General features: G+C 37.1%; 1 protein-coding gene across 1 annotated transcript in view; it reads left to right on the forward strand.

Moving 5' to 3' along the window:
* The first annotated feature begins 3,786 nt into the window (after window positions 1–3,786).
* PKHD1L1 (PKHD1 like 1) overlaps window positions 3,787–22,038 on the forward strand; it is a 152,527-nt gene continuing 134,275 nt past the window's right edge. The window contains exons 1-6 of the mRNA XM_060115730.1: window positions 3,787–3,859; window positions 5,662–5,751; window positions 15,077–15,221; window positions 16,120–16,228; window positions 20,410–20,467; window positions 21,703–21,796. Coding sequence (XP_059971713.1) covers window positions 3,787–3,859; window positions 5,662–5,751; window positions 15,077–15,221; window positions 16,120–16,228; window positions 20,410–20,467; window positions 21,703–21,796 — 569 coding nt within the window. The remainder of the gene's footprint in view (window positions 3,860–5,661; window positions 5,752–15,076; window positions 15,222–16,119; window positions 16,229–20,409; window positions 20,468–21,702; window positions 21,797–22,038) is intronic.

Raw genomic sequence — 22,038 nt, forward strand, 5'->3', positions numbered from 1 at the left:
CATCCTATCTAAAACTCCATCACACCCTACACACACACATACACACACTATTCTTCCCTGCTTTATTTTTTTCTCTCTAGCATGTATTACTTCCTAACATGCTGTATATTTTACTCATTTATTTTGTTTATTGTCTGCTTCCACTAAAAATATAATTTCCATGAGAACAGAGATTTTTTTTAAATTACTGCCATATTCTTAATGCCTAGTATACTGAATAATTGTTGAAGGCAAACTATTGTTTTGTAGGTACTTCATTTTGTTCACCATCTCTCACAATTAGGTGCAGATTCAAAATCAGGCTCCAGCACACAGCTCATTGTCTAAGTCAGTGAATTCCTTATTCTTTCTAGTTCTGCAAGAGTTATCACTTTTTCTTATTATGTTTAAATTGAAGGATCAACAAGTTAAAAACCTGTGTTTTTTTCATCATAAGGGCAGGCAGGACCATCTATATAATTGTGAGATCCCAAACAAAATGAAAATAGAGATTCCCCCTCATTCAAAAAGTATTAAGGATTTCAGGATGGTGACAGCAGAGAACTAAACCAAACATGCGGCCCTATGAGACTGCACAAGTCATATTCCCATGATGCTGGCCCTATAGGCAGGTTTTTGTTAGAGCTAGATTTTTTTCAAACTTACAAAAGAAGCACACAGTTTGGTAGTTAGGATTCTCTTTTCATGTTTCCCCATGTCCATGTTCCATGACAAGTCTGTATTACAAAGGTTTAAAGATTCTAAAGATGAATACAATTTCAATCATTAGTCATGTAAGCTACGTAACCACTTTTTGTGGTTCCAAGTTGATGTTTTAGTTATACAGATTTCCAACTAGTTATAATTATTTATTGTCACTTATGTTAATTTAAGATTAAAAAATCTCACTGCTGTATTTTTCAGGACATTGATTTATCATATAAATACACACTATTTATAATAGAAATGTTAAAGATCCTCATTCATTCAAGAAGAATTGAGTAAAAATCTATAAATGTAAATTACAGTGCTTGGCTCTTTAAGAAATTTATGTATTACATGACAGAAAAGCAGGCTATTTGTTGAAATATCAGTTTTCCTAAAGCCAATTAGCCAAACGATCAATTTCTTGAATGACTAATTTGCAAAGTTTGCTAAATTAAATGAATGCAGTTTAACATAAATATTTAGCAGCTTGAACAAGACTATTTGATTTTGGTTACTGATAGTGAAATATATAGAAAAACTATACACACATTTTTTATATTACAATATGTGATGTTCATAATGTCATATTATATATGGATATGTATATATATTATGTGCATATATAAACGTATGTTTGTATATATATTTGTACATACGTACATATATAGCTAACTTGTTACAAGACTAGATGTACAGGAAGTAAAACTATCTGGAAGGGACCATTTTAATCTAGAAGGGACCGTGTGGTTAGTACAAGTTAAGTAGAAAAATGAAATAAAACACAATAGGAATAACCACTTTATATATTATGCCATTTGCTGGTGGATGCCATTTGCTGGTGGATATACTTGAAGAATTTTGTGAAACAATCTTAAAAATATTAAAAGTTTGGCAAAACAGAAATCAACATAAAAAGGTCCCTAATTGGGCTTCCTTGGTGGCGCAGTGGTTGAGAGTCCGCCTGCCGATGCAGGGGACATGGGGTCGTGCCCCGGTCTGGGAAGATTCCACATGCCGCGGAGCGGCTGGGCCCGTGAGCCATGGCCGCTTAGCCTGCGCGTCCGGAGCCTGTGCTCCGCAACGGGAGAGGCCACAACAGTGAGAGGCCCACGTACCGCAAAAAAAAAAAAAAAAGCTCCCTAATCACTTTATTGATATATCCAAAACTTAAGAAAAGTTTTCCTTTTTGTTATAAACAATACAGATCCTTTCTTTAAAGAAAGTCTACCTATTTCAATGATTCCTGATTAGAAATCACAACTTCAGTATATGTCTGTGACAAGATTTTTCACCTACTTATTTCATAATACTTTTGAATGACATTTTCTACTTTTTTAATACTAAAAGAATCGTAAATATTCTTTTTAGTATCATTTAGCTTATGTCTTATATTCTATTTAAATTTATAAATTTAAAAGCATGTGCAAAAATCAGGATTTTGAATAAAATTGCATTCACTTTTTAGTGAAGTCATCTAAAATTTAATTTAGATTAATTTAATTTTAATTTGAAAGCCCCAGAAATAAATCAAAATTAACCAAACAATTCCATATAGAAATTCCCACATTAATTTTTTTTGGTTACTGATATTGAAATATATACTTCTACATATTTCACAGCTAATAACCTAAAGTGAATATTTTTGTTAAAGCTGCTTATTATTGCTCTACAACATTGCCATCTTTAAATTTAGTAAATTTGGCAAATAATTAGCAAATTGGCATTCAATTAGCTGATTTTCTGCTAATTGGTCTGCTTCTAGATAGCAGAGTTTGGGAAGCATGAAAAAAATCCCTGCAGGTATACCAATTTCCAAAAGAAGATGGAAGAGAAAAATATTAGAAGTGACTGGAGAAGCAGGAAGAAACCCAAGGCTATTAGGAGGAATGGAATTTCAAGAAAGATGTCGACAGTGTCACATGCTACAGAGAGTTCCAAAAGAAGTAAGAAAGGTCAGGGTACCTTTGCTGGCACTGCTTTCAGTAGAGTGGTGACAGTCCGTTTGCACAAAATTATAAGACGACTATAATTAACTAAATCTAACAAAAAAAATTTAACCCCAATGAGGTAGATAAAACTTCTGAAGAGCAAGGACTTTATTTCACTGATTTTAAGTTCTCTCTTCTATTTCTTCTCTCTTCCCGCCCAACTAGAGTTGTCAGACTTAGTAAATAAAAATACAGAATGCCGAATTAAATACGAATTTCAGATAAATAATGAATAGTTTTTAGTATAAGGATGTCCTAAGCATTGCAAGCCTTCGCCAGAAGTCTGCCGAGTAGGGGCCAGTGGCGGGCATAAGAGCCCTGGCTCTAGAGTCACTCTGCTTGAGCCCTCGCTGTACACTTAGGTATACGGCCTCGGGCAAGTTCCTTAACCTTCGGCTCAGTCTACGGCTTGTAACGATGGCGATCATAATAATAGTAATAGTCCTTTTGGAACTATTGTGGGTTGAAGTCTCTAAGGCGCGTGTTTGGGGACGTGCCCAGAGACCAATAAACCTTAGTATGATTGTCAATAAAAGGGAGAGCACGAACTTAAATGAATGGGAAGGGGGAAACTGTGTGGGGTTTGCGTATTAGGTGGACTTTGAGGCTCACCTGGGGATGATTAATAACCAAGGCAGACCGGCAGAGGAAAGTGTACAGGTCCAGAAATGGCCGGGGGCGGGGGGGGGGAGGGAAGAAGACGAGAGAATGGAAGGCCGGGAGGAAGGAAGGGGGTGAGAGGAGGGGAAGGACGGGAGGGAGGGCAGAAAAGGCGAGACTGTCGGCAAACTTGCCTGTTGACCTCTCTTGCCAAGAAAAAGTGGGGCTCTTACACCTGCGGAGGCAGCCGTGGGGCGTTAGCAACCAACTCTGAGTGTGGAGGTTCGATGGTTACTGACGGGCCGGGGCCGGCTGCGTTCCCGGGTGAAGGGGGCGTGCGTCTGCGCGTAAAGCCCGGGGGCGCCTGGGCGGGCGGGGGCGGGGCGGCCCTGGGGCGGCCGAGTCCGCCTGCGCGCGTGGGACGCGGCGGGCGCGCTAGCCAGCAGAGCCGGGGCGCTGGCGGCGGCTGCGAGCGAGCGGCGGGCGTAGGCTCTGCGGAACTGGCGCGGCGATGGGACACCTGTGGCTCTGGGGGACGTGGGGCCTCTGGGGGCTGCTCCTGTGCGTCGCAGACCCCCGCACAGGTAACCCAGTTGGGGTGCCAGGGAGGCAAGCCGGAGAGGTCCCTGTAGACACAACCCCCGCTGCCGGGGTCGCGGGAGAGGCGGCACCGTCTGGCACTGGCCCTGGGACGAGGCTGAGCGTGCGGCGATCTTGCCATTCATCTCTTGCCACGAGGGTTGCTGCTTGAATTATGGAACCTCAGCCCCTCCATCCCTGGTGACTCAGTTGAAAAAGAGAAGGGAATTTGGCTGGGGCTTGGGGACGCAACCCAACTGCTCCCTTTTCTCACTCTTCTTGGGTCCCTTCCCCACTGAAAGGAGGACAGGGTCTCCCAGTAAGATAGGAATGGGTCTTTGTGGCGGGTGTCAGTCATTTCCAAGGGCAGCTGCCCAGGGCCTTCAAAGTAATACCCAAGAGAGGGCTGGGAAGAGACTGATAAGATAAGAAATTGGAGTTGTGCGTGGAGATAACGGGGAGGATGAACCTGAGATAGGAGAGGAACAGCGCTTCTACGAGATAGGATCCAGCTCCCGCGCTGGAGTTTCCTACTCTTGGCTGTGGGCTGCTCGAAGTTACAAATGTGCCTGGAGCATGAGCAGCCTTGGAGCTCTTGGCAAAGACAGACCCAAAGCGCAGAGTCGTTGGGTCTGGGGGGTAGTCATCTTTATGCTGGAGAGCTTCTGCTCTTGTAGGTGAAGTCCACACTAAACTTTTCTCAGGCAGAAATGAACTCAATCATAATTTCTTTACCTTTTTCTCATTCATCCGTTTCAAACAAGTTAGGTGGCTTTTCTTTGTGTTCCCACTTAAATTTTTCCACCTATCCTGAGAATTTGTTACTGGATCTAGTAATTACCAGATCTGTACAGTTTAAGCAGAAAATAAATCCTTTTAGCCATGATGTAACTTTGAGTTATTTTGAAGCTTTAATTTCAGTTCCCCAAAGAAGCTGCTCACTCACCCCTGTGTTTGCAGAGGCGCCTCTTTGTCTAGGAGTCTGTCTTTCCCATAGTTGGTCCAGTCTAGCTAACTCACGTTTGCTCTCCCAGATGCAGCAGGAACACCCTTCTTTCAAGAAGCAGTGTGGATGAAATGCCCCTTCTTAGTCACGTGGCCCCTGTGCTCTCTTCTGTCACTCTGGGCTGCCTAAGCTGAGCCTTTGGAAAGTTGGGACTGTCACACATTTTTAAATGCCCAGGAACCTAACACTGTTTGTTGAATGAATTAGTGACCTTTACATTAAGAACTCACTATCATCAGAAGGCTAAAAAGGTCCCAGAAGTGATCTTCCCTGAAGTCTTACTCTGTCACAGAAAACAATTACTTCTTAAAACACAACATTCCTTTTTTGTACCTAGACTATTCTTTCAATTTACCTGGCTTTGCATTTCTTATGGGCTTTCATAATGACCTATTTCTCCACAGAGCTATTTCTGCAGCGTTGTCTGCTGCTGTGTGGGCTGATAGCTGTAGTTACGGAACTGCAGCTAGCAGAGCACTACATGAAATTAAGGGTCTAATAAATGTTTTATAATATGATAGGTAAGAGTGATGAAAATGATCATGTATTATTCCTCTTCTTTGTAGCATGTGAGACAGTGCTTTGCATAAAGCCAATGAGTATTAACTAAGTTAATGACTGAACTCCCTGTCAAGTCACTGGTTAGTAATAGAACCAAAAATAAAACCTAGGTGTATTTACTTTCTGTCCTATAATCTCCATGATGTTTTTCTTACACCATTGTTATTTGTGGTATACAATTTGATGCTTGAAATGAAGTACTTGATGCTTTTACTTCTATTGTACTTTAATATCTTTCAGATGGCTCTAAAATAATTCCCAAAGTCACAGAAATAATACCTAAATATGGCAGCATAAATGGAGCAACAAGGCTGACTATCAAAGGAGAAGGTATTGTTGCCTTTTTTTTTCATCAAGGTTGAGGTGTTTCAAAGGCTGTTTCACATTTAGAGATTTACGGTTTTTTTTAAAAATCCACTAGAGTTGCTTCTCCATTTGGCCACAGTAGTGAAACTCTATCCTCTTTGACACCTAACAAAACCCCCGAAAGTCTCTATCAACCTGACCATCTGAATTTGTATCATAATTACTTGCTGAACTCCAAGGTCTGGACTATAATGATTGAATTGAAAGAAACATCTTTAACCCAACTCTGCAGTTACTTACTTTGTTCTTCATGGGTCTAATAACATTTATCTTTATATTAAATATAACATTTTGGGGGGTTCTGGGAGTAGGATGTTAGTAGGAGGGTATGATAGAGAAGTAGAATGGTAATGAACGGAGAAAGACAATTGAAAGCAAAGCTTTGGATCCCTTCTTTTGCCGCCCAATCCTTATCATATGCTTCTTCAAAACATGGGTTATGTATAACTCTCCTTCCCTCATCTTAGGATGAAAACAAAGTAGGCAATTAGGGAATATATTTAATAAGCAACTGTTCCTAGGATTAAATAAAAATATGTGGTTCTTTTAGCCATTAGGCCTTTACGATCTAAATGATAATAGAATTCAGATGCTTACAAATTTTTGAAGGATGGGAAAGAAAAATTTTTTAAGAATATTAATAAAAACTATTATTTAGTCTTTAAAATAAGAAGAAGAGTAAGAAGTTTTTGGAATCAGAAAATTGACAAAGCAAGATATTTAATAATTCTGTCATATGTATTGAAATGTCTTTCAATACTTCTAAGTAAAATTTCTGTAGAATTTAATCTCGATGATATACTTGAAATGGTTTGTGCCTCTAAATTGTGAACAATATATTTTGGATTAAAGTGTGTTTTTGTTTTTTTAGAGTTAGACACCTGGAGACAATGTGTTTGTCAAAGACTTTTTTAAATGTTTTTATCCATAACTCCCTTATATTGTATATTGCTGTTAACATTTGGTTAGATAGTGTGTTTGAAAGCTACTGTGTTTCTAACAGCGATTTAAATGCCATGAGACAAATGCCCAAAACAAACAAACAAACAAACAAAAACAATAAAATTGCTCAGCTATTTCCTTCTGCCTCAAGACCTGCACTTTTTCTGATCCAGAAACCATGGCTTGAGTTTAGGTACATAAACTCAGAGCATCCCTAGTTAGAAATAGGAAAAAACAAAACAAACCATTCCATTCTTAAGGAATTTTGGAAGAACATCCTTATTAACCTAGCTATAACCTTTGCTCTTTGGTAGACTTTCTGAGGCTCAGGAGTAATCCTCTTACTTAGGAAGCACAAAGTGTCACAGTGAATTTCTAGTTTTCCCATCAGTTTGTATTTCTGGATGCTTTTGGCAAAGAACTATAGAATAGTTAAATCCTATTTGAATTGCAGATACCTGCACCCCACCCTGATGTGTCTTCCCTTTCCTTGCTTTAACCACACACTATAGGGGACTGAAATTGTGATACCTTATGTCTTTCTAAGAGGCTGAGTCTAAATACTGTTTGGGGGGCCCATGATATATACAGAATGTGTGTAAAGTAATGATAATGAATTTACAAAACACACCAGACCTCTAAAGCTACATGAATGTGGTACTTGAACAAAGTTTATTTGCAGGAACTACATTCACATCATCCATCAGTGCTGTGTCTGACCCATACCCATGTTTAGAATTGAATACAGAGATAATTTATTAATCACAGAAGAACACTTTCTAAATGGAATTGTAAATGCTAGATCACCTAAATGGTGGTCCCCTATGACTTTAAAATTTTTTATTTTTGTAAAGGCCACAATGAAAAAGTAAAATAAATATTTGACACGAGTTCTCTGAAATTCCACCCTCTGAAAGATCTATTGTTAATGTTTTCGTGTATTCAAAGGACTTTTGTCTATTTTCACATCTAATGAAACTTCACAGGCAAAAATTTGCTACTGCATTACTTTGTTCTAAAGGCTATCTTCAGGAGCCAAAGGTAAAACTTTACAATTATGTAAATATTATGTATTATGTATAATTTTACAATTATGCTGCCCAAGTAAAAGCGTTTTGAGGGCTTCCCTGGTGGCGCAGTGGTTGAGAGTCCACCTGCCGATGCAGGGGACACGGGTTCGTGCCCCGGTCTGGGAAGATCTCACATGCCGCGGAGCGGCTGGGCCCGTGAGCCATGGCCACTGAGCCTGCGCGTCCGGAGCCTGTGCTCCGCAACGGGAGAGGCCACAACAGTGAGAGGCCCGCGTACCGCAAAAAAAAAAAAAAAAAAAAAAGCGTTTTGAGCAGTGGCATGACCGTGGAAATCATTGTATTTCCTTCTAAGATGACTGATTGGATGAAGAGTGTTATCATTTTGATAAGTTCTGGAGTGTTTCTAACTTTATTGTGTTTATTACTTTATATTCATACCTTGTATTTCTCAATTGTCTTCTTTGATATTTATCTTTGTTAAAAAAATCTGTGAGCCAGAAGGAATAACTTTTTACTTTTGGTTCTTTTTTTCTAGCTATTTCCCTACTGCAATGTCTAGCACATATATTGTTGTTTAACTGAAGTGGTGAGTTATGTAATTTTTGGAATATTATGGAAAGCATATAGACTTTAGTTGGGTCCAACTGGCTTTCAGCTCCAACTTTGCCACTCCCACTAGGGGACTGGGACAAGTTTCTTCTCTAAGCCTTAGCTTCCTCATCAGTGAAATGGGATATTAATTCCTACCTGTTGGGTCTATTGTGAATATTGAAAAGGATGATATATCTAAGGCACCTATACATAATATCTGCTCCATAATTTAGAGCTATTTTATATTTATTATTCTTTTGCATTTATCTTATATGGATGGTTTCATTCTTTAGAAGTTATGCTCCGTCACACTGCACCATTTTTTCCCATTGTTTTGAATGTTACAGCTTTTAAGTAGGTTTATACACTCTCAACCCTGCTTTTTTTTTTTTTTTTTTTTTTTTTTTTTTTTTTTTTTTAACCAGAGAAACCCAAAACAGCCTGCATTGTACATGGCAACTGCTGGCTTTGACAACACATGCATTTTTTGTGATAGCAGCACAGGCTGCTATCAGGAGACCCAGGTTTGGGTGCCTGGCGTATTCTGTCTCCAGTTGTTCTGCAAAAGGAAAAAAATACATCAACATGTCAGGAATTTCCATTTGAAGCCTCAACCTTTTCTGTTTCCAGGGTACACCCACCCCTTCCTGTAATCTTCGTGCTTTGGAGTACTTCCAGAGTTATCTTCTTTATACCCAATTATTTATTTAGAATTATACTTTTAAATTAAAATTATTTTTTAAAGGTGATTCCTTTCTATTGCTTTTTAACTCTTTGGAGCTAGCTACAAAATTAGAAATATTTCTGTAGTTTTTTTTTCACTAAAATTTATAATGAGAATATTTACAAATCTTATTGATTTGGTTCATATTTTCCTATATATTTTACTCCCAGGAAATATATATATATGGCATATATGTCACATATACATGAGACACATATATGTGTGTGTATATATACATACATACACATATAATATTAAAACAACTCCTAAGCTAAAAACAATATATATCATCTTTTTTTTTTTTTTTTTTCTGTACGCGGGCGTCTCACTGCTGTGGCCTCTCCCGCCGCGGAGCACAGGCAACGGACGTGCAGGCCCAGCGGCCATGGCTCACGGGCCCAGCCGCTCCGCGGCATGTGGGATCTTCCCGGACCGGAGCACGAACCTGCGTCCCCTGCATCGGCAGGCGGACTCTCAACCACTGCACCACCAGGGAAGCCTGGTGTTATTATTATTATTATTTTTCTTAGGAATGCTGAAGAACAGATCTGCGTTACCATATCACTGATGTTACATATGCCTAATAGGAAAACACATGTATCACTTCCTGAGCCACGCTACAAGTAAAACTTTCTATTCTTTAGTTAGTTGCCAGCAGCCCTTCTGTGTATTCCAAACTCAACGTGAACGCCAAAGATAAGCAGAAATTGGCAAAAGGAAAGAGTGGTTTTACAAATAGCTTGCTTTTCTGTGTTTTCATGTATCTTTTCACAATTCCATTTCAGCAGTAACTGCCTTCCTATATTCAAAACTGCAAACTCAATGCAAATATGTTTCACGTGTTAAATTGATATGTTTGTACTTTAGCCTATGCTGGATGAGTCCTGTTCCGTTAAGTTTTAAGCTAGAATAAGAGAGCAGTGTTTATTAAAATCCCTATCTTTTGTTGAGTTTCTGCTTACTTCTTCTATGTATAAAGAATAGGAGAGGAGCTAAGAACATAGGGTCTGGAGGAAGTTATGTTGGATAACTGGAAATAGCTTTGTAATGTGCATTTTTAAATATTATTTTTCTCTGAGTATCACAAGGGTGCCAAGCTGGCATCTACAACCTGGGTTTGAATCCTGGCCACCCACTTATTTGTTCAGTGTTATTTTTTAAAAACGGTATTAATACTGACTAATAATAACTATTTTGTGACTTATTATATTTTAAGGATATATATTAATTGAGCTCTTAACCTGTGAGCCAGGTACCACTTTAAGTACTATATATAAATTCTCATTTAGTCTTCCTGATAATTCCTGCTAAGTAGATTATTATGGTTATTTTCCTGGTGAGCAGACTAAGACTGAAAGAGTTTATGTCTAAAACTAATGCTCAAGTTCATACAGCAAGGAATTCACTGGAGCTGGGATTCCAACCCAGGATGTCAGGGTCCAAATGCCCTTTCTTATAAACAACACTGTCACCTAACATGCAGTGTTAACCAGAGCTGTGGCACAGGGCTATGGCATTTGATGAACATTTGGCATAGCAAAGCCCTACTTCCAGTCCTGTGTTAAACCAGGCAGTATTCATGTTGTCTCATAGACCTTTGTAAAACACTGAAAATGTTCAGTAATTTAAAAAGCCACACCACAAACCTTTGGCAACCCCAATTCAGCCACTTTAACTAGTAAAGGTTAATGTGAGTACATATTGTAGTGGTGATTGTTTTGTTGAAACATACTTGAAAACTACTGACAATTTAAGGTAAATACCTAATATTTATTTTTTCCTAACATTAATAATATAAATACGTAGGATTTAAAGAGTTTAGTGTACCTCTCTGGGTTAACCTGTTTTTCCTACTGATTTTATTATTGTACTGTGGGACAATGTGATCTGTAGCTAATTAAGTTATGACAGTTACATAGCTTATACATTTACACTAATGACATAGATGCAGATCTTTTAGTGTAAAAGAAAATGTTTCATAATTTCAAAAATATTTTAGTCATCAATACGGCTATACTGGTTTCTTAATCTTAAGGATTTGTGATATTGAGAGAAAAATAATATGTAAAAATGCACATATATTTAGAACTCAGAATTTAGGAATTTTAGATTTTGAAGTAATCTGGGCAAAACATGTTTATTTACTAATTTGACTTTATTTAAAAAATATGTTATAACTTAGACAACTTTGTAGATTCACTGTGCACACTAGAATAGTATTAAGTACCTTTTAAACATTTTTATTAGAATACTTAATTTTAGATTTAATCAATAGAACATTATCCGATTATCTTACTCATAGGTTTTATTTCTTGGATTTATTTCAGAATTGAATGTGGTTTCAGCAATATAAAATACTTTAAAAATTATTTTATTGAAGTATAGCTGATTTACAATGTTGTGTTAATTTCTGCTGTGCAGCAGAGTGATGCAGTTATACATATATATGTATATATACATTGTTTTTCATATTCTTTTCCATTATGGTTTATCACAGCATATTGAATATAGTTCCCTGTGTTGTATGGTAGGAACTTGTTGTTAAAATACTTTTTTTTTTTTTTTTCGGTACGCGGGCCTCTCACTGTTGGGGCCTCTCCCGTTGCGGAGCACGGGCTCCGGACGCGCAGGCTCAGCGGCCATGGCTCACGGGCCCAGCCGCTCCGCGGCATGTGGGATCTTCCCAGACCGGGGCACGAACCCGTGTCCCCTGCATCGGCAGGCGGACTCTCAACCACTGCGCCACCAGGGAAGCCCTAAAATACTTTTATGTGGCATAAAAATAATTGATGTTTACTTCCAAATCTAGTTTGAATTTTCATATATTTATAGTAAGATTAAAATAATCTTCTCTGTTTCACATCATCCATTTCTCAGTTTCTGTTGGATCATACCCATCAGCATGCAAACATACCTTTTCATCCATCTGGAAAAAAAACAAAAGCAAAATCAACTGTCCCCTTGGTCCACACCCCCCCCCCACTTCAGCTACCCCATTTCTCTGCTTCCCTTTACAGTAAAACTCTTTTAAAGGTTACCAGTATTTGTACTCTTTACTTATTATCCTCCATCTTCTCTTGAACCCATGCCAAGCAGTCATTTATACATTGCTCACTGAAACAGCATCTTCACCCCTGCCCCCAGTCTATTCTCACCCTGCCCCATTCTGTTTTTGGAGCAGCAGCTTGTGAATCTTGAAAAGTATATGTTAGATAATACCACTTCTCTGTTTTAAAGCCTCCAATGTTTCCACACACATAAAAACAATCTAAACGCCTCCATTTCTAATCTCATCTCCTACTGTTTCTCCTGACTCATACTAATGCAACCACACTTGTTAAGTCTTGAATCCACAAACATGCTCCCACCACCGGGACTTGGGACACCCTGTTCTAACTAAAATGTACTTCCCATAGATAGTCTCATGGCTTACTCCTTCTGAAAAGCTTCCATGACCATCTATGACAAGTGCCTTCTTGGCCTCACCTCTGATATCATAAATGTTGCAAAGTATTCCCTGGGCTCTTAATTTACTTTCAATGTCAGCCTCCCTGGTAGGCAGAGCTGTGAGGAGTATACATGGTCAGTAACTTTATAAGGAGGAAAAGGTGGTCCAAGGTAAAGATATACATCAGCTCCTGGGCTGTGGCAGATCACTTGACTAGTACAAGATTGAAAAATCAGAAATAAGTAAGTCTTGGAAAGAGACCGGTGAATGCACTCACAGGAGAGTATCCCCAACAGAGGAAATGGAACAACTAGGTCGATTGGATAACTTGTTCAGGAGCTTCTCTCCTTGGCTGCCTGAGTGCTTGTGCAATGGGCCTCTGAACAGAGGGCCATTGGTGAAGGCTGTGCATGGACCAACACCAGGGACTCCCTTTCACCAACACTAAGCTACCTACCGCTGTTTCTGAATACCTGTTCTGTCAGTAGCAGAGACCAACACTGAGCTCTCAATGGGGACTATCCCTCAAGAAGTACACCCAGCCACTCAGTGACAAGTCGACTGCATCACTCTCCTTTCCTCATTGACAAGCAGAGATTCACTGTTTCTGGAACTGACACTATTCCAGATGTGGGTTTTGCCTTCTCTTTCCACCATGCCTCTGCCAGCCTCATCTTCTGAGAGCATATAGAGTCTGAATTACCACCATGAGATGACATAAAACAGGGCCTCAGAACAAGGAACATATTTTATAGTGAAAAAGTAGTGATAATGGGCACATGACCATGAACCCTGCATCACCCTGAAACATGGCCTCATAGAATGATGGAACAGCCTACGAAAGGCAAGACTAAGAACCCAGCTTGGGAACAACATCCTGTGGAGTGGGATGCTGTGCTCCATCACGTGCCATATGCACTGAGCCAATGGCAGATCCACACTTGTTTCCCAACAGATGGAATACATGGAGCTGGGAGTGAAGGGTTACTCCCTGTCATTATCACTCCCAATGATCCAAAAATTGAATCTGTGCTTTCTGTCCTTGCAATTTTAGGTTCTGCTGGATTCTGGGTCTGAGTTTCCAGATCGAGAATGCTTCTGCCAGGGGTCCCAATATGTGTTCCACTGAACTGAAACTACCACTTGACCGATCAGTTTGAATTGAGCAAACATAAGTAGTAGACTGGTAGAGATCGTCCATTCTGATGGTTGTGAAGAGGGAGGGTTGCTTTCACCTAATGCAGATGAGGAGCAGTATGTCTGGAATTCACGGTATTCCTGGAGCATCTCTTGGCCTCCATGTGCAGTGATAACTGTGAATAGGCATAGGTGGCAACCACAACCAGACATGGGCAAGGCAACTTTGGGCTCAGATCCTCAGGACCAAGGTTAGCAACACTCCATTAGCTGAAGTGCTGGCTAATGGTTAGGGAAATTACAATGGGTGATAGAGAGGGGACATGCATATTAATTATAGCCTCAAGACCAGTTGTATTAACTGTGGCCTGTTGCATGTCCCACTAACCCTCTTGTATTAAATCTTTAGCAGAGCTCTTAGGTGGCCACTGCCTGTAGACCTGACAATGGATTGTACTTAAAAGTAGGGCCTGAGCATATCTGTATGGTACAAGGAATCAAGTGTATCAGATGCCTTTCCTACTCAGCCTCACATCCTGGTTCCCACCTCTTATTCTAGCCACAGAAGTGGCAGAAAGTTCCCCATGTACTTTGACTCAATCTGTGCTTCCAGCTCTAGCCTCCAGGTCCCACAGCATGTCTTTGTCCCAGGGCTTCTTTGATGCGGTGACTTGAGACGTTGGAACCCAGATGGCATATACCTATGTGCAGCCTGAAAGTGCAGGAAAAGCCATTTCCCCCATGGGGAACTGTCACCTAATGGGACAGGATTTGATGAATAAATGCTTCTTCCCATTGATTCTTTGCTTCTGAGAGGCAGTCTATATTTTCCTTAAAAGTCTTTTCCAGCAAGATTGAACCCTAGCTGTTTTCAGTGGTGTCCAAGTTTTGTTCTTCAGGTTTTCTTCTCTCTTGTCCCTAAGGGATCACCACCCAAATAAACTATCTACTTGCAAGTCCTTACCTCAGATTTTGCTTTATAGGTACTCAAGGTAAGGACCCCATGTCTTATAAAATCGTGTTCCCTTTGTCTCCTCTTTCTGTGCCCTTTAGCCTGCTGTTTGCATAGTAGTTATCTCCACTAGACATAGCATCTGGTGGTATATATTTGTATATTGTCTGTTTCTCCACCCCTCCCCACCCTGTTACTGGGATATAAGCCATTTGATTACAATGCAGTTAACAACCTGACAAATAATAGGTTCTCAAGCATTGCTTTTATGAATAAATTAATTAAAGGCTAATTTTCATGTTTCCAAAGAGGATTACAATCATAGGGGTGAATATGAAATAGATTAACTGCTTATTTAACAGTACTATTTCTTATTATTTATTAAATAATTCAATACGAAATAAGTGTTGGATCTTTGGAAACAGAGTTCCATTAATAATAATTGTGTGCTTTCATTCTTACAGGTTTTGCTCAAGCAAACCAGTTTAACTATGGAGTTGATAATGCTGAGTTGGGAAACTGTGTGCAATTAGTTTCTTCTTTCCGATCAATTTCTTGTGATGTAGAAAAAGATTCAAGTCATTCAACTCAAATTACATGCTATACTAGGTATGTTTTAAAGTATCTTTAATAAAATCATTTTCATCATATCAGAACCACAGTTATGCATATCAGTATTATAATAGTTTTATCACTCTGGCTATTACAATAATGTTTTTCTGATTATCAGCTATATTTTTTCAGCTATTATTTTTGATTTCATGATGTTTAGACTATTTTATACCTTTATTATATTCACATATTGGCATGATCAAAATATATTCTATATCCTTTCCCAGGTTATTAGAGCTATTATCATTATTGATCTTTTTTAGAAGATAAATGGCCACTATTAAATTGTGATGATGCTCTTCAAAATATCAAATTTATGCCTTACTGTCCAGTTTGATTAATTTTGTTCAGAATCTTGACATAGTCATTAAGATTAAAGATGATCATTTTGTAGACTGACATTTCAAGTTCTTTACTATCAGCTCAAATTGATGTTTGTTATTAGCAACTTAGGAGAAAAAATTAATCATTTTAAATGCCAACTTTCAATACTGAGACAGGTAGCCCATATTTCAGAGGATTCCATCCACATTAGGCTGTTTTTCAGCTTACTTAGAGAGAAACATTATTAAAACTTTTTAAAAAGTAAAGCATAAAATAATTGCACCAAGATGATATGTTACTATTTTAAATTATTATTATTACATTTGTTTTCCTTTTCAATAAGCACCAATGCATTAGTCAGAATAAGCATTTGCTTGAGGTCTATAATGTTAGAATTTGCAGTACAGAGTTCAGGATGGAGATCATCTTCTTTCCATAATATAAAATTGAATTTAATTGTACAACAATTAGAATTTAAGGCACTTTTTTTTCAAAAATGACATGTACATTAATGCTATACATTAAATAACAGAGTTTTGCATTCCTTATGTGTTCTTCATTTGCTTTCCAGAGCAATGCCAGAAGGTTCCTACACTATTAGAGTCAGTGTGGATGGGGTTCCTATTGCAGAAAATAATATCTGCAAAGGTCACATCAACAGCTGGGCCTGCAGCTTCCATGTACGTGGCATCTCCTCTCTAACTTACGTATAATTGATCGTACGCTTTCTTTCTTGCGGAACTGGGTTTTTATTTTTTAATTTTACAGATTGTTATCTATTTCCACATTAAATAATTTACTAGCATGTAGCTAAGTTTAATTTCACCCACTGTTAATTATCTTCTATAGTAATGGAAGCTCTTTTATCATTTCATGTTTACCTTTTTAAATTAATTTTATTAATGAATTAAACTTGTATACTTCCAAACTATTTTCTTATTCATACTATTTTTTCTCTTTCTCCATTTCTGCTCTTAGTTTGAGTTTCCTTTTTCTGTTTTCATCAGACTCACCTTCATTTTAAATAGAGACATAACTCTTTTCCCTTTCTTTGTACTTTCTAATGCAATGAGATAAGATGTGACTGCATGTAGCACAGAGCCATTCAAAATTTAGTTACCCTAAATATAGGTGTTCACTATAATATATTTTCTTCTAAGGACCATCCCATATATTTTAAAAAATTGTATTTATGCTTTAAGTTGTCAATTACCGAGTGCTGTAATGTTCCAATATAAGAGGAAATGCTGAGGAAATTAGTTACGACTTCTGTCCTCAAGAAGCGTCTACGATTCCCAAATATATTGCCAAATATGAATCCCAAATATCTCTGGCTCCCTTCTCTCTCCTTAAATGTGGAACCATCTTTTGTTTCCTAGAATAAAATGCCAAAATGTCTCCAAAGCAACCTAAATTCAACAAATCTCAAACTGGACTTCTCGTATTCCTCCTTAACCCTACTTTTTGTCTGGTATTTCTCACACATCTCAAGCTAGAAACCTGTTACATCCTTGGTTTCTCCCTTTCCTTCATCTTCAGCCCCAAACCATGATGATCCTACCCTGCAGATTAGCTCTAAAGTTCATCGTCCCCTTATCTTCTTTCCTGACATGGCCTTGGTTTTGATTCTGGCCTTGTCATTTCTCAGCCATTATCGCTGTAGCCTGTTGGTCTCTCTGTCCTTCTTCATTATACTGTTCACATACAACATTCAAGGCCATGCACGTTATTATTCCTTTCCCATGTTCTAAAGAAGAAACATATTATTTCTAATGTATGATCAAATAATGTTTTATATGATTTGTTGTGATATTTCTAATAATAGGCTTCTTAATTAGAAATATATTTATTGCTATTTCTGAATAGTTAAACTATCAATATTATCTATTTATTGATAATTCTTACAATGGAAGATGAGAATTTAGCACCTATATTCTTATATCTATTAACTTGTACTGTGTAACACAACTCGCAAGCTTAGCTTCAAGCAGCAGTCATTTATATTGCTTATGTAGCCACGGGTCAGCTGTGTGGTTCTTCTGTTCTGGGCAGAGGTAGACTGATCTCTGTTGGGCTTGCTTGTGTGTCTGTGGTGCATTAGGTAGGAGGCTTTGCTGCTCTTGGCTAGGTGCTTTCACATTTGGGAGGCCTCAGCTGGAACAACTGAGCTGATTAGGCTTTGTTCTGTATAGTGTCTGTACCCTCCAAAAGTAGCCCAGAGTTATTCATATGATGGAGGCAGGGATCCCTCAGGAGAGCAGAAGTATGCAGGGAGCCTTTAGCCCTAGGCTCAGAAATGTCACGCTCTTTGAACCACATTCTAATGGCTGAAACAAGTTCCAAGGCCAGTCCATATTCAAGCCTCCATCTCTTGATGGGAAGAGCTGCAAAGACATTGCAGGTGAGGATACAGGGAGAGGAAAATTATAGCCATGTTTGAGATGAAAATGCTACCCCTTCCCACCTCCAACACACACAGATATCCTCCCACTCCTTCTCTCAATTAGATTTGCCCCAGTTTTGGTTAGATCAATATTCATAACATGATTATGTCTGTATAAGTAATATTCATAGCTGAAACAAGTATTGTGCTGTGACTACATTTCTCTCTTACACAGTATTTTGTTTTGCTTGGAGTTAATAACTGGGTTTTTATGTGTGTGTAGGTATTTGCCTAGTTTTCTGTGTATCAAACTCTGCACCAGAAATATGATATTTTTTCAAGGTATTTAAATCATTAGGTAATTTATCAAATCATCTTTGCCTAAAAGACATCACTCCTGAATTCTGTGCTCCTGCTCCAGTCTGGGCAGCCTGTTCTCTAGATGTGCTGCACAGCAGTCAATCATCATGGGGTCTCCCTTCACCAGCTTTCTGGGGACTTTCTGCCTCTCTCCCTCATGTCACTACTTGCTCCCTAAATCTTATGTCTTCCTTTTTCTTGATTTACTATTCCCTCATATTAGTGGAGAAAAGTGTACTTAGAAAATAAACTCCTTCTACTAATAGGTTAAAATAAAATCCTTCCAATACTAAAACTTCCATGCTACTCTCACATTTGGTTGACAGTTTAGTTGGGTATAGAACTCTAGTTTGGAATTTTGAAATCATATCTCCATTGTTTCTTGGTCCTGTGTCTTAAACAACCCATGGTGAAGGATCATCTTTTTAAAAATTTCCAGTCTGTTGTGGCTAAATATTATGTAAAATACAATAAAAATGTCACAGCAATGTCCAGTTGTTTTAAACGTCTCTAAGTGCTTATGCTTACTTTTTGTTCTTATCAGGACCAATAACTTTTGCACACGTTTATTGGGTTGTTTAAAACCCTTTACAAAATTGCATACTTGTAGCATCTAATTCTCATACTATTTTCTGATTTTATCTTTAATACTTTTTATCATTATCCTTGACTGCTATTATTCAGACTAATTATTCTTAATTTTCAGAACCTTCTCCCTCATTTTCTATTTTCTATAAAATAACTTGCTCTGCCATCTTCATTGATTCTTTTCTTTGTAGATGGTGTATTAAATTGAAAATCTGTTTCTAATCTAGCTCCTCAAATAATAATAGTAACTAATATGTTGTTTAATATGCACTCTTCAATTATTTTTTGCCACAGATGTAATTTATATGAGTACATTGTGGCGTAGAGAGATTGATTTACACACAACTTGGTAGTTCCTCTAGCTTTTCCCTTACTACCTCTAAAAATGATATTTTGCCCAAAGTCCATTTGACTAGGTATTATATTACTTATTAGTTTTACATAGATTCTCCATTAACCATTTCTGAAGTGTGAAAGAATGAGTCTGAAGTCATTCTTAGCCTCAAATTTCAAAATTTATCTCTTCTTGGAAGTCTGAAAGAAATCTGTCCTTTTACTTTAAGTATCTGGGCATCTTTCTTTTAGGTTATTCCTGAATAAGAATGGGGGGGTAGACAGCTGACATTTAGTGAGAGTCTACTTTGTGTTAGGTTATTTTGCTTATATAATTTTTGTATTCATGTAGAGGCCATCTTTTTCGCCACCAGCAACCTTCCTCCTCCAAAAAACTTCAGTTATTCTTTAAAAATACAGCCCATGTTTCTGTCCTCTTCTGTTTTTCTGAGGTACCCTTATGTTTGTGCAGATGGACTATTCTTGATCTATTTCTAGCTTGTTTTTCTCCTACATTATTTGTTTTTAGGCATAGATGTTGGTCTGCTTGTATCCCAGTTATTGAGGAAACTTAGTCTATCAGCTCTGCTTTTTGCCTGTTCAGAATTAATTTTGTTTTTCAAATTTCCCTTTTGTGGTAATTATTTCTCATTTTGTCTTTTAAAAAGAAGTTGGCATATGTTTACTTGAATAATAATAACCAATGTGTCAGGTGGTGTTCTAAGTATTTTTTGTATAATAACTCTAGAAAATTATCGTTAGCTTAGTTACTAAAGCTTACTCTGATGAACTCTTTCCAAGTTTTGCTTCTATGTTTTTGAAAAATGCTTTGTTATTTTTTCTTTATAATCTTAACCCAAAGTAGGCTTTCTTTAATTCTATTCCACCAAATTCTTAAAAATCTTTACCAGAGAGCCTTATTACTGTGGTTTGACTTACACTGATAACAAAAGGATGATTGAATTTTAAAATTCCAAGTAGAAACACTTTGAAATGAAAGAGGATTTTTAGGGGGTAAGGAAAAGATTTTGAATAATCAGAGTAATATTCTGAACTTTATTTCTCATATATAAAAGGAATATTTTGACAGTCATATTATGGATATTGTTCAAATATAAATAATGTAATAAGCAGAGATATTTCATAAAACTAGGAACAAAATAGAGATGACTGCTTATCAACAATATTATTTTACAGGCAAAAAGTTTCAGAACCCCAACAATAAGGAGCATCACACCTTTATCTGGAACTCCAGGTCTGTTATATGACGGCTGAAATATCTTGTTTGTTTATAATAGTTAATTAATTTTTAGTACATAAAATTATTATGATACCTAAAAATTTATAAATAGCATTTTCTGATTATAAAACAACTAAAAAAAATTTTAATGCTTTTTAATAGCTGCATCTGAATCTATTATAATGTATTAAACTTTCCCTCTTATTGAACATTAGTTTGCTTCCAGTGTTTATTATAATAGCTATAGTTATACCAGTTTATAATTCCAACAGGAATATATGAAAATGCCTTTTTCTATAACCTTAACAATTCTAGGCACTCATTTTATTTCAAGAATTTATGTGAAAAATTCTACTCCTATACCTTCTCCTAGGGCACTGGCCCTGGCTCCACCTGCTCCAAGCCCAGTGGACACTGGGTGCTGGAAGGCAGGCCTTTTCTCCTTTTCTTTTTTTTTTTTAAAAAGAATTTATGTGAAGAATATAGTTGTTTTTTTAAAAATTTTTCCAGTTCTTTGATTTATGTAATTAATTTTGTATTTATTAACCATGTGTATTTCTTCTTTTTATAAATTATTGGTTCATCTCCCTTTTTAAGGCTAGTCATTTTTTTCATATTAAGTTGCAGGAATTCTTTGCATTTTAAGAATATTAACCATATATACATCATATAGATAGGAAATATTTTTTGAATTTATTATTTGCTTTTAAAATTTATTAGTGATGTTTCTGTCATTCAGACACTTAATTTTTATTATCAAATCTATAGATCTTAACCTTTGTTATTTCTCCCTTTATTTTTATGCTGTAGAAGATCCCACCATCCCGATTATACAAATATTATATAAATTTTCACTTATTTTTCAAGAGTTTGTATGGTTTTATTGTTTATATTTAATTTTTATTTCACGTAGAATTTATTTCATTTTTTGGCATAAGGTAGGGATCTTATTTACATTTTTTCAAATCACCCATGACCCAAGCAATATTTATTGAATAATTCATCCTATCTTCCACGAAACACCTCTTTAAGCTATAAATACTTATAGATATCTCTTTAATACTATAATTATTTGTTCATGGTTTATTGTATTAGAACTTTTAGAACGATGCTAAACAATAGTAGTGAACACAAGATGTAAGCGTCTGGATGCTTGCTTTATTGGGAAAACCTCTAAAGTTTTAATATTAAGTGTATGGGTATATGGATAGATAATCTTACACAGAGCTTTTTCTTTGGTTTGTTTTTAGGTACACTAATAACAATTCAAGGCAGAATTTTCACTGATGTCTATGGAAGTAATATAGCACTAAGCTCAAATGGGAGAAATGTTAGGATTTTAAGGTAAGTTTTTGATGTGGAAACATATTCTTATAATTCATAAATGAGACATGATATCCCATGAATAATGGGTCCAATGATATTAAAAACCACTACAATGTGATGGGATTAACTAGTGTTTTTCAGCCATATTAGAGGAAGAAAAATAAGACTGTTGCCATGATTCATTGACATAGAAGCAATGGCCAGTATACCTTTCTCTTTTAGTATGACATAATTGCTTATTTTTCTATGATGGATTTTAT

The sequence above is a fragment of the Mesoplodon densirostris genome, chromosome 13, assembly GCF_025265405.1.
Source record: "Mesoplodon densirostris isolate mMesDen1 chromosome 13, mMesDen1 primary haplotype, whole genome shotgun sequence".
Taxonomy (NCBI): Eukaryota; Metazoa; Chordata; class Mammalia; order Artiodactyla; family Ziphiidae; genus Mesoplodon; species Mesoplodon densirostris.